At 39.8% G+C, this 14297-nt stretch overlaps 1 protein-coding gene across 1 annotated transcript; it reads left to right on the forward strand.

Annotated features, from left to right (window-relative positions):
* Positions 1-892: 892 nt before the first annotated feature.
* On the forward strand, positions 893-13662 carry LOC102783574 (voltage-dependent calcium channel gamma-4 subunit-like). Its single transcript, XM_006787521.3, has 4 exons — positions 893-1494; positions 8716-8799; positions 11247-11387; positions 11660-13662. Exons 1-4 carry the CDS (start codon positions 1272-1274, stop codon positions 12214-12216), a joined length of 1005 nt encoding a protein of 334 aa, XP_006787584.1. The 5' UTR covers positions 893-1271; the 3' UTR covers positions 12217-13662.
* The last annotated feature ends 635 nt before the right edge of the window (positions 13663-14297 follow it).

Consider the following 14297-nt stretch of genomic DNA (forward strand, 5'->3'; position numbering starts at 1 on the left):
GTTTAGTGTGAAAAAGACCACGACAGGGGGGCGTGGATCACGCTGGCCTTTATTTTTATATATTTATCGGATCATTTTTATTAATTTATTTAAATACATGAAATAACTGGCTTAATAAACCAATTGTAAAAAAAATATAAAAAAAAAACTTTTAAAAAAATATGCAGAATACACTGGATGTATTTGTATCGTTTATGTTTTGATGAAAATGTGCATCGCACTGTATCGCATTATGTGTGATGGGAGGGGTCCGGTGGCATTTTTCCAGATAAAATACGACAGAAAAAAAAGTCTAAAACTGGCAGAATTCTATGATAATTTTATAGGATTTTTATCAGTTAGCAGAAACGATTCGTGGATTTTTCGTTGTGAAAAGATCTGCTCTTACTTTTTTACTTTTACGAGCTCAGCGATGTTGCACGCTGACTGCTCCGACTTCAAAGTTGTTTTGATGGATGTTTTCAGAAATATTTCATCACTGGTGATCCTTTCAACTCTAAAGTTCCTGCACAGTCACAAAGCAAATCTCTCTCATCTCCCTCTCTCTCCTAGCAGTGGTGGTGTGTTTTTTAAAGACTTTTCCTTGATTTTAAATATGCATTTAAACACTTGAAGCCCAGTTTTCAGTGCGTGTTTACAGCGCGTGTGTACGAGTGTTCGTTATGTTTCGTTTCTGTACACTTGTTGATCATTTCTTCATTTTATGTGCACTCGGTAAAAGCTAGAACCGTTTTCCACCCGCACACAACGACCGCCAGTAGAGTGATGTTTTCTTCATTTAACAGCTGTTACCATCACCGTTTCCAATTGGCTAGATCCGTTATAGGTGTGGTCTGGATGAACGATGCTGCGTCCATTGTTAAACCGACCAGTTTTATTTTGAACACTGAGCTGTAAAGAAGCTTGAGCCGTGTGTGATCCGTATGTATGCTGCGGTTATAAACGTCATTTACAAAATGTTGTGGTAAAAAAGTGCACTTGTTCGAGGATTTTTTTCTCTTCTTCTTTTTTGTGTGTTTTGTGTTAAATTTCCACCTGTTGCAGGATTGAAGACACCAGCTCACTGTAAGGAATTAAACGAAAGCTGTGGTCAATCAATCTCTGCAACTTGGTTTGAAGTCCGATTAAAGTTTGGGAGAAAGTGGAGCGTTAATTAAGCAAAACGAGGATCGACACGCGAGTCCTTTCCCCCCAAGCCATGATCACTGGTACCGTGCGCTCCTCGCGGTGTGCGTAAGCTGCTGTGGAGAATCTTCACATTATGAGACGCCATGGCATGGTGTGACCGAGGGGTTCAGACTTTGCTGGCTATTGTGGGGGCCTTCGTCGCCTTTAGCCTCATGACCATCGCCATCGGCACCGACTACTGGCTTTATTCCCGAGCCTATATTTGCAATGCAACTAATGCCACAACCGACGAAACCCAGATGCAAACCAAGAAAGTCAAAGGGGACCTGACGCACTCCGGGTTGTGGAGGATTTGCTGCATCGAAGGTAAACAAAGTCTGGTACCTTATGCAGTGACTGTGTAAGTTTCCAAACTTTTTTTTTTTTTTATTTCGACTGCTTATGAACGATTTTCTCCCTGTTGCGCCACCTGATTTTTTCCCGAATGTTTGCTTTAACGTGGGGGAGGTGACAGTGTGCACAGAGAGATTAATTAAATAGTCAACGAGTCTGAACACCTGACCAGACCAGAAACGTTGCTAATTTCTAAAAAAGTTCGCATTTGTTTGGAAGCTGCGACAGTTTGTGTGATATTATAACAACCATTTAACACAATTTCCTTAGGGATTAATAAAGTATGCTGATTCTGAACTTTATTATCAGATCAATTCTCCCTTTTTTGAATGAATGACATGAAACATAATTTAATAATTTACACAAGTATTATATTTTCTACGAGAATCTGAGTGAAAGAGCTTCGTGTTGCGCACCAAGGTGGAGTTGTGTGTGCGTAACGAATCTTTTACATCTTTTCCCCCCCTTTAAGGTAAATTATACATTCACTGAAAAGGGAAAGAGCGGAGAGATGATGGATTGAACACGAATACGATTTAATGCTGTGAGTTTGCTTCTATGGCAGAGCATGGAAGAATGATCCCAGTTTTCGCATTCAGAGGGGGCGCAGCGCTTTCCGGTGTATTAGACTTTGTTTTAATCTGTTCCGAGGAGCGTCTGACTTGTTGTTTCAGGGAATTTTGTTGTTTCCCTCATCTGTTCTGCATCTCGCTCCTGATCGCTTTTCCATGTTGTGAGACGTTGTGAGAACAGGTCGAAATGTTTAGACACACCTATCCACCGTCCATCGGACCGCTTCCTTGAAAAGACTTATAATAGACGCAAACAATCAGCTGATCCGCGGAAGTAGTCACCAATGACGTCTTCGATTGTGGCACTGTCCATTACCATTGGTTCTGAAATACTCAGTCTTAATGATTTTTTTTCTTTTACCTGAAGAACAACTAAATTAGAAGTATAAAATCGCTTCACAACAATAGAAGAATGCTCCATCAAACAAAGCGCCTTTTTTCGTCAATGACGAAGTACCTTGCTGCGTTTCATAATTCACATGTATTTACAAAGCTGCAAAGCAGGCTATCACCAGTAACTTGGAGAACAACTTGGGGTACAGTGCCTTTTCCAAAGAGTTGGGGTGAGGGATCTAAGTGACAAGGCACTTTCCCAGAACCCAGGAGTCTGTCTTGTGTGGAGATGAATACAGCCATTATTGAACTCACACTCCAAGCACCTACCATTACTACTTTTACTGGAATTTCATGTTTTGTTTTGTTTTATTAAAGCCTGGCTATTTATGGATTTCTTGTAATCCTGTTACTCAAAAGACATGTTCCCCCTTTGAATTTTCCTAAGAGATTCAAGCAGACATGCACGCTGTTCTCAAACATCTTCCCTCTGCACCATCCTCTCATTTCCTGCTTAAAATGTTAGAAGGGTGTTACAATCTGCATGAAGCTGTAACTGAAAGTAACACAACCTCTCTTGCTCTTTTCCTTGTTCTCTCTCATGCATAGAGAACATCAGCACTTTTGCTGCAATATTGTGTAAGTCTATCTAGTGGCACACCTCTATATCTGCATACAAACCCAGGCTAAGTCAACATGTCCAGTCAGTTGGGATACAGCCTCTTGAAAACGGTAGTACTAAATGCATTCCTGAAATGTTAAAAAAATGTCTCTCAGTTTCTACAACTTAGTGTATAATACTAAGGAATCCATTCTGTTTTATTAAGTAAATTCAACAGCATAGATGCTGGGTGAGCCTCAGGAGATGTTGGCTAATGTTGCAAAGAGTAGCAAACACACATCTATGAGTGCTTTGTCTTGTAGAACAAGCTGATGGTTAGATGAAGGTGAGCACTGGTGGATAATGAACTTTAATGGAATACAAGTGGAGCCTTGCTGAAATAAGTAAAAACTCACCCTTAGGGACTCACGATTCAAGCAAACACTTGGTCTGACTTTAAATTTTCAGTTCATGCAGGTCATGAAAGGTTAGTTAACTGTTATGTGGCATTGTATGTGGTGATGAGGGTTAGGGTTGTTTTACTTGTGTGTGTGTGTGTGTGTGTGTGTGTTGGCTGATGAATGCATTAGTAAGATGTCAAAGGCGTCCTCTGAGAAGAGCTAGAAATGTGATTCTGGGTTGCTGGGGGGAGGTTGCTATGGTGAAGCTATGCTGAGCAATAAAAGATGGGCCCTGCTCTCTCAGACACAGGGGCTCTTGGGAGATACTTCCCCCAGTGAGCTTCCTTTTCTTTTCTTTTCTTTTCTTTTCTTTTCTTTTCTTTTCTCCTAACATTCCCTTGATCATTTTGTTACTGCTGTTGCATGAAATATTGATATGGTTATTTTACTTTCACATATGTTTGATTTATATCCACACAATCAACTATACCATAGCAGTGAATGTACACTTGTGATTTACTGTTAGCCTGTGAAAGTGTATGAACCTATTTAAAATGGACAAAGAATGGACCAGAGAAAGGAAAAATTCAGACTGAGACAGAAGGAAAGGACAGCGCAAGATCTTTAACCAGCTAATAATTTGTTGATTCACAGTGTCAGCAGTAATCGGGACCCACGTAAAAATGCCAAAAATCACACCCACAGCAGCTGTCCTCCTAAAATGACATCAAAGACAGTGTGATACTTGCACAGTCTCGCTGTGAAAGACAAATGGGCAAATGTGTTAATGTCAAGAAAAAAAACTTATTTGGTGCTAAAGAACATAGAAAGAAGCTGCTGGGAGCTCTTTGAAACCAAGATAAATTTACTCTGTTGAGATGAGGTCGAGCATATTTGGAGTAAATCTAACCTAACTGCCACAGTGACTGCATTGTCCGCACAGTGAACATACAGAGGGGGAGCTCAGGTTGGATATTGGTAAGATTTTATTGAAAAAAATGTCATTATTGATTGTGTCTGTAGGTCCATCTCCCTTATTGATTCCAAATCAATGTTCTGTCTGGGGAAAAAAAGTTAGCGTACACATTTTTGTCAGCTTTAATGCAAGTGTTTTATGTCTGAGCCTCAACAGTTTAAAAAACAGGCAGAAATGTATGCTATCGATTTGGATCTCACAACTCTATTAAAAACATGCCAGGATTGATCACAGGATGAATCAAAGCTATGAATAAGCTTGGATGCATAACGTGCAGAGACTGGACACCTTGGAATTAGCTCTAAACTGCACCTGATTCTTGATTCTTGATTTTATTCATGACACCATGACTGTCTGTGGATAGACCAAAATATCAGGTGAAAAGATGACTTTCATTCTCCCAGATGTTTGGCTGAGGAACAATATTATCAAATATGAATATTACACAAACCACACTGACAAAGTAAAAAAACATTTCTAATTAAGTTAAAACAAACACAGCCCCTATAGCTGGACAAAACAATTCCCAAACTGACTGAACATTTAATGATAATGTATACTTAATTGATCCCCGGGAGGAAATTCCTCTCTGCATTTAACCCATTCACTCTGTGAAGCAGTGGGCAGCCATTGGGCACCCAAAGAGCAGTGTGTAGGGACGGCAGCTTGCTCAGGGGTACCTCAGGGTAGTCGTTCAGTGAATTCGAACCCCCGCCCTTTCGATCATGGGGGCCACCACCCTACCTACTGAGGTAGCCCTGCCCCATTTCTCGAAAAATGTGTGTTACACAGATATTCCTAGGGTATTTAAAAGTAGAATGGGAAGCAGAGCCTTTGGTTGAGATCTTTTTCTGTGGAACCAGCTCCCAGCTTGGATTCAGGAGACACACATCTCAACTTTTAAGAATAGGCTTAAAACTTTCCTTTTTGATAAAGCATATAGTTAGGGTTGGATTAGGTGACCCTGAATCCTCTGTGCAATAGGTCTAGGCTTTTTTTGTCCCTGTCTCCCTCCCCTCACCCTTGACTGGTTGTGGCAAATGACCACCCCTCTCTGAGCCTGGTTCTGCCAAAGGTTTCTTCTTGTTAAAAATGAGTTTTTCCTTCCCACTGTTGCCAAAGCACTTGCTCAGAGGTGGTCATCTGATTGTTGTAGTCTTGACCTTACAGTGTAAAGTGCCCTGAGGAAACTGTTTTGGGGCTATTTAAGTAAAATAGAATGGAAAATTCCCCATGCAATGGAGGATAGGGTAGGTCATCAATTCTTAATGATTCCTAATGGATTAAGCAACACAGTGGAGTAGATTATTTCATTTTTATTATAATAGATTTTAACTGTCAGCTGTTTTGTTATTTTTTTACTCATATGTTCAATCTAGAAGCCATATAATTATAGTAATGTTATTGATTTTTGAATTTTCTGACACTGATATAACATTCCTGGGCTATACATCCAACTGTAACCCTGCATATGTGTAGTTTATGTATGAAATTTTAATATTCTACACCTGTTGCTTCTTAGACCTTTTGAATTACACACTCAAAAAACTGATCCAGTGTCACTAAATTAGTATGTTTACAAATATAACAAATATACATTAGAGTAACACAATAATCTTACTTAACAAGTTTTCTTGGTACAAAAAAATTGAAAAGAAAACTGAGTGGATAAAGTGGCTTATTCAGACATGATTGTGGCAAGAGAAAAAAAGACAGAATGGGTGTTCAAAGAGACTGAAAGAGTGAATTTAAGAGCGTGGAGCCGACAGACTGAATCTAGGCTGTTAGGGATGTTTCATCACTTTATCTCAGCCTGACTTTAATTTTCTTTCCCAGCTGTCTCAGAAATTAACCGTAAGAATCATAAATTTTGCACATCAAAACTGTGCGCTGGTGGCAACACTGACATAAGCTCTAAATGTGAAACATAGACGTTTTCTTTGCACTCATTGTGTCACGTTGTCTAAACGCATGTCCTGCCTCATAAAACATTTCCACCCCAAAAATGTATGAACCATCTGAATGAGCTGTCGATCACAGAAACGTGATCTAGCTTGAGGATGCGTAAAGCCACTTGGGCATAGAAGAAGCAGCCAGTGATTGCAGCTAATCAGCCAGTGTTCGTGCTGATTTTGATTTTTAACCCTCAACTCACTGCTGACCAAACTAATAACATGTCTCAAACATCAGTGGAAATCCTGTTCCCAGTATTTGCATAACAGATTGCAGATGCAGAAAACCGGCTTCAAAGCTACCTGGTGGAGATTTCCATACGCTGGTCTATGATATTGTAAGGTTCAGTAAGAGTTAATGAGTGCCTGCAAATCAAAGGCACCTCATTCCAGATTCAAGATTCAAGACTCTTCATCGTCATCATGCAAGTGTAATGAAATTAAGACAATACTCCCTCATATGGTACAAGAAAAAAGGCTTAAATAATATCAATCCAATACAATATAAAGACAGGATAGGAATACAAAGTACAATTATTTAAACACAATTAACTGATTAACTGATGTATTATAGTAAATTATAGTGAGTTTGGCACTTAGTAGTGCATAGTGCATTTATTTAGAGGCTATGTGCATGTCTATGTAACGTAACGAAAAGTGCACCTCACATGAGGTATTTTACATATTATAAAATGTACATAATGATAGCACATAAGGTTTGGACTGTTACAGTTAGAGGTGGATGCAACTTTCTATGATTATTAGTTATTTAGTTGTTAGTGGTGATACAAATACAAAAACAGATGAGGAAATTCATAAGTATTTGAAGAGGTTTGAAGAGTTAAGACTGATTTAAAAAAAACACCTGAAATGCAAAGAGTTGTCAAAGACATTGATGCTTAGCAATGAGGGGGAAAAAACAGTGATGAAGCTGATGAAAACTAATGACAAGCTCACAGTGAATTACTTCCTGGTGATTCTAGTCTGTCAGTGGATGCCACTGGGTGTATTCTCGAAAGCTTGTTGTCCCTTTAAGCTGATGTGATCAACAGATCTGACTCCTGAAGCCACGCCGACTTCTTTGCCTCCAGTATTTTGACTCGGACTTGGCCAGTGTTCAAGGCAGAAAAGAATTCGTTGCTGAATTCTTAACTACACTCCACGGGCCCAGTGGAAGCCCCTATGCCTACTTCCAGTGACTACAGTTCACATTGAATTGTTGTCAAAAGATGAGACATTCTTGCCTGTAAAACTGAAAAACATCTCATTAAACAATTCTGCCATGGATGCTGGAATAAGACTGTCATAACAAATTTGCAACTTGAAGGGAAGAAAGACAATCCTCCATCCTTTACAGAGCTCTTGGGGATGACGCCATCGCGATCAGATTCATTGGCTATGACAGCAGGCAACTGGCATAGCTGAAGTTTGGAAAAGTCAATAAGATGTGAGTTAACTCACATCTTATTGACTTTGTCACCCCGCCAGGCAAAGCGAAGGAGAACTGATGTTGAATAGTGACAGACTTTTTGGATTATAAATAGTGATTAGAAACATCTCCCTCTAAAACAGCTGCTCTACCTTATGGACTGTTTACATGCACCCATGTTCTACAAGGTAGATGTCACCTGATTGCTTATGCCTGAGTTCAAGAATCTACTGCATCTGGACTAGGATAGAATATCAGTACTTCATCTCTTCCCCTTAATTGTAGTGTAATATTGGCATGTTGGACGACTCTTCCACATTTATTCACATTAGCAATTTGAAATCTGCAGAATTAAACGGGACAGGGCTGACAATCGACAGGCATGGTTTGATTTCTTGGATTAAGATACTGTGTGTATTTGATTTAAGTTCTAATAAATTCTAATATATAAGTTCAGGCAGGAAATTCAAGAGCCAGACTTTAAATTCAAAGTCTAACCTTTCAATATTCATAATGCTCCAATGTTTTATTCTCTTAAAAGTGGAGGGAAGATTTTCTCAGTGAAGAGCTTGGGTGAATAGAAGGTGCCCGAGGGCTTGGGAACTTCAGAATCTCAGATCCACAGTGGTCTGCCCTCAAATGGTTTTTGACACGGTTATGGGTGAAAACAGGACATGTCTGCTCCCGGTTAGATATACTTTGCTGAGAATAGATTTTAGCTTTCTGCAACATATTTGTCTCAGGTTCATAAAAGTTGCATGCTGATTGAGTGAACGGTCGATGTGTGGTTCCTTTTATCTCTGAGCTTCTCGTGTTAACTTTCAACATGAAGACCCAAATTGCTGTTTTAATTTTTGTAGTTTCGACCCGCAAAGACTCTTTCTGCCACAAGTCACATTCACACTCAGTGTGTTTTTGGCTTTTGCACAGGTATCAACAAAGGAAGCTGTTTTCGGATCAATCATTTTCCAGAGGATAACGACTACGATACAGACAGCTCAGAGTACATCTTACGTAAGTCACTGCAACCGCTTCATCTTCAAACACTCCAACACTTAATCCCTCACTCCCTACTCTTTTCTTCTTTTTTTTTCTTGAATGTGATAGAGTTATTACCAGGCTACTTAATGTGTTATGGCATGTCTATCCCTTTCCCATAAAAAGCCTGATGTCATGACAGCAATTGGAACAATGGAGATAATGAAGTGTGTTATGTGCTGAGTAATAAGGCCCGTCCAAAACAGGCCAGACTTTGGCCACATGAGAGCAGATTTCATATTTGGCCTTGGCCTTTTGCTTAATACCCTTGTTAAAAATAAACAAACAAACAGATGCACTGAAAATTACAGAGCATTTAATCATTTTACTGAATATTTATTTATGTTTCAGGTTTCAGATCAGCTCTGTGCCTCAAGGCAACTGTTACCATTTTGTGCGTTGTCCACAATATGAATTTCAATAAGCTCAAGAAAAAAATATTCTGGAATCACTTGGTTATGTGTTTTTTTTAAAAAGGCAGCTGAATATGCTAGCTGGTCTGTGTATCTGTAAAAACCTTTATGCGCGGAGCCACCGGACATTATTTCACTTCATTTGTTTCACTCGTGGAAGAGTAATGATGCTTGTTTGGCAGGGCGTGTCACCTACTGCTGTTTCTTCAGCTTTTAGGCTGCTCACAAATTCCCTCTAGTGGCATTTAAGTGTTGGAGTTCTTTATTTTAAACATACCCATCACAATTTTTGCCTATATGCTAACTGAAACCATTTAGAAAGAGAAATTACTATATTTCTATATTTTGCGGGAAAAAGATAAATTGTATCGGTTTAAATTCTGATGATAAAACAAGGCGAATAAACGATTCCAGTTATTTTACTAATGTGTGGTGCTGTACTGCAATAACTGTAAAAGAATAAAAACTTACAGTATAGCTGCCTAACCTGTGGGTTAGACTTGGATTTGTAGTTTTGCTCAGAAACTGTGTTAAAGGCTTGGGCTTGGGTTGGCAAGTGAGACTGCGATCAACCAAAGGATTGCTGAAGCACAGACAATGTTCTGGTGTTAAGCAGTGAGCATTTAAAGGTAACTTCAGCAGCTACAGTCAGTGGGGCTTTGTTCAGACTCTATGCACCTGTAAGTAATCTTGCACTCACTCAAAGCAGAGGGAGAGAGAGAGCCTGCAGACTAAAGAAGACAAGACAAAACAGAGGCCTTGGCAACAACCACTGTTACTGTTAGCAGTTCCGCTAAGTCCTCATGTGGTGCTCACTAAAGCAATAATGAAATGGTGAAATGTAAAAAATTAAAAAATGATTCTAACTGATGAGATGGTGATGGATTAGCTGAACTGTTTTAGCAGGGACCTTAGAAATATGAGTGAATTACTTTTTAGTGGAAAACTAAACTTGTCAGCACTCCTTGGTAGCTGCACACCGTAGATTTTAGCCATGAATCCACATAAGGTCATTGTCAGTCAATCGTTCTTTTTATCACTTTTAGCCTGCACATAAGTTGTATGGCCCCCTAGAAGATTATTGAACATTTGTTGGAAAGCGGAGTTCATTTTCACTAGCGATCACCAGTGTTTAATCAAAAAATCCCTTTCTCAGTTGGAACCTGTCTGACAAAGTGAGGGACACTAAAAGTTAAAGAAGGTCAACAAAGGATGAGAAACATAGTGATTGACATCTCTTAAAAAGGAAGTTGTAGAATAGGAGGCAGAGCATTCGGCCTGCAGGCCCATGTTCTGTGCAGCCAGCTTCCTGTTTGGATTCGGGAGACGGACACTCTCTGTACTTTCAAGATTAGGCTTAAAACCTTCCTTTTTCATGAAGTTTATAGTGAGTGCTGGATAAAGTGACCCTGCATCTATCTAGGCTGCTGGTAGCTTCCCATGATGCACTTTCTTTTCCACTCACCTTTTTACTCCCTATGTCTTTATGCACCACTCTGCATTTAATCCTTAGTTATTACTCATCTCTGACTCTCTTCCACAAAGTGTTTTTTTGTCCTGTCTCCCTCCCCCCACCCCTGAATGATCGTGACAAATGGCTGTCCCTCCTTGAGCCTGGTTCTGCCAGAGGTTTCATCCTGTTAAAAGGGAGTTTTTCCTTACCACTGTCGCCAAAGCACTTGCTCAGAGGGGCTCATCTGATTGCTTGGGTTTTCTCTGTTTTCTCTGTATTATAGTTGGGTCTGTAGTATCTGTAGTCTAGGATCAAACACCTGTGAAGCTAATGGTATTTCTTTCAGTAGTAGTTGTCCTTTTTTAGTTAGTTCTCTTACCCATTAGACATAATGTCTGTGTGCCAGTATGTAATATAATCTAATATTGAGGGGTATATATTTTTCACCTGTGCTCCACTTTACAGTGGTTACCTTCTCTTTTTGAAGTAGTTTACATTATATTCTCAATTGTGCTGACAAGACATTTTCACACTCTCTGTCTCTCTCGTCTAAACAGGTATAGTTCGTGCATCAAGCCTGTTTCCAATTCTCAGCACCATCCTTCTGATGTTGGGTGGCCTGTGTGTTGGAATTGGACGCATCTACAGCAGCAAGAACAACATCCTGCTCAGTGCAGGCATCCTGTTTGTAGCTGCAGGTAGGACGAGTCAGACAGCGTACCACAGATAAAGAATCAAAACCAAGGTGACAACAAATAGATCGTGTGTAGTGCAAGAGAGTGAAAGAAGGAAAAGGTCAGCTTTTATTCTGAGATACAGTGCACTTCAAAAATGTCTTAAGTCATTAGAGTGCACCTTTCTCACACTCACAAAAGGACAATGGCAAAAACACTGATTTTCTTTACATGTAGAGTCTCAGTTTTGACCTTTCCTACAACAGCATTCCTTCTCTCGTTTATCCTCTCTTCAGGCCTGAGCAATATAATTGGCATCATCGTCTACATCTCCAGCAATGCCGGCGACCCGAGTGACAAGAAAGACGAGGACAAGAAGAACCAGTACAGCTATGGTTGGTCTTTCTACTTCGGTGCCCTCTCCTTCATTGTAGCAGAGTCAGTGGGCGTTCTTGCAGTCAACATTTATATTGAGAAAAACAAAGAGACGCGCTCCCGATCCAAACGTGACTTCATCAAAACCACCTCATCCTCTTCACCGTACTCTCGCATACCAAGTTACCGCTACAGGCGGAGGCGATCGCGTTCCAGTTCTAGGTCAAGTGACCCATCCCGTGAGCCCTCCCCAGTGGGAATGAAGATTGGCGGAGGAATTGGGGGGGGACCAGGGCTGGGGCTGAATTTGCCAGTGGGCGGTATATCCCTTTATTCCCTGAGCAGGGACCCTTTGAAGGGTGGAAGTGGTACTGCAGGGCCCTACAGTCCAGAGCGGGACTCCAGGTTTTTACAAGTCCACAACTGCTTCCAGAAAGATCTCAAGGATGGAGGAAACAGGAGAACCACTCCAGTATGAGGTCAGGAGTGTATCCAACAATAAACTTGATGGTACACATTAGATGTTTACAGTTGATGAGAAAAGGGTATTTTCTCCCCAGGACTGTTTTTGGCAGCGGCAGCAATGAAAGGTCCGAATTTAGAGTTGCTTTTCTTACATCCCTCTGTGATAGAAAAACACCAGTATTTCAATGGGTGAGAGAGAAAAATTACTTTTAATGATTGTGGTTGCCACAACTTTGTAGCAATATTTGAAGAGTTTGGTTTTTGAAAAATATAATGCTTAAAATCTGGAAGGAATATTCTGCTCTTACAGAAAGAAATGTGCCCGTCCTTGTATTCTGTAAAGGTAGTCATTTATGACGTTGCCTTGAACCTTTAGTCTCAGAAAAAGAATTCCTTTGATTAAGATGAAAATAACCCGCCAAACTTGTTTGCAAAAGTGATCTATGTAACCGTTTGTTATCAGAATATAATCGTATTGTATTTGTTTGTACCTTAACACAAATGGTGCTAACTCAATCTGTACATCTTTTATAGTTTTAAGCCTTTCAAAGCCCATTTGAATACTTTTATTGCATCTTAATAACCTTTATCATGTACATGAGTCATGTCATATATATGTGTTGCCGTGTGTGTGTGTGTGTTCCTGTCTAGCTATCTTTGTGAGGACCGAAATCTGCATTCTACTATACTTGTGAGAACCAACAGTCACTTGTGAGGACACACAACCCGGTCCTCACAAGTTTGAAGGCCTTTTTGAGGCTCAAAATGTGGTTTTAGTGTCAGGGTTACAATTAGGTTATGGTTAGGTTTAGGGTCAGGGTTAGGCATTCATTTTTAATGGTTAGGGTAAGGGGCTGGGGAAAGCATTATGTCAATGAAGGTCCTCACTAAGATCGCTGGACGGGGTTGTGTGTGGGTGTGTGTGTGAGTGTGTTATGGATCTCAAACACGCCTACCACACCATGGCGTAATTGTGCTATGAATATGGATCTCTGTATATATACTGTATATTAAAAGTGACAAGGCACATATTAATGTCAGTACATTCCAGTATGCTGTGTAATGTGTCAGTGTTTATAGGTACAGACTGCCTGTGTAGTTTGTTCTCCATTCGCTCAGGGACGATGTACAGAACAAATGAGTTCCTTACCTAAGCCAGACAGACTGTTACAGCTGGCGTGTTTAAAGGCATAGGTTATATCATGCTCTTTGTGTTGCTGTTCTCTAACAGGACTCCTGCTTCTGCCTTTACTTTCTTTGTGTTGGGGAAGGTTTTATGGGAGGGCTGTCTGGTACAGAGTTTTGATCGTGCTCCAAAAAATACACTTGCAGACACTTGTAATCTCATATTTAAGTATTTCTGTATTATTACTGATCCATATCAAAATCAGCTGTTGGGGAAGTTATGGTTTTCAAAACAAAAAACAACAATAAAGATTTTTGTGTGAGGATGTAATAATGTCCCTTTGTTTTGTATAGTCTAACTTTATAGATTTGGCATTATTATAGCAATGATGACTACAGTTAACCACACATCCATTCATGCTCTTAAATGTTTTGGATTAAAGTTATTAATTATGCTCAAAGCAATTTCCCAAAAAAGATTTCTCTTCAAACTAATACCACAATAGACGTTGGTGCTAGTAAACTAGCTAGCTAGCGTCTCTCAGTGACTTCCTTATATTTACATGCACTGTGTCGCTGCATGTCTGATTTGGTAGATTTTTATACCTGATGCAACCAATCCCAGTCTCAATCTGGTGATCTTTCATGTGTTAGGTGAGTGTCTAAACCACTAATGGATAGAGTGGATTACTTTATAACCCACCTGGACCGTAAAGTTCGGGCGTTCTTAGAACCTCTTTCTTTGATAGCTGTTCCTACAAAAGCAGCTACAACAATTGTTGTCTGCTAGATTTCACTAGAGTCATTAAAATGTCTGTTTCCACCCAGTTTTTGCTTCTTTTTTGGGTGAAATCCTTTTTTTATTAGCCATTTAATTACCACTAATAAGCAAGTATATGCACATCTGCATTAAAATGGACATGAATACAGCTTGCTAGCATTAGATGGTAACATCAGCTAACACAAATA

The sequence above is a fragment of the Neolamprologus brichardi genome, chromosome 6, assembly GCF_056152115.1.
Source record: "Neolamprologus brichardi isolate AB-2024 chromosome 6, ASM5615211v1, whole genome shotgun sequence".
Lineage (NCBI taxonomy): Eukaryota > Metazoa > Chordata > Actinopteri > Cichliformes > Cichlidae > Neolamprologus > Neolamprologus brichardi.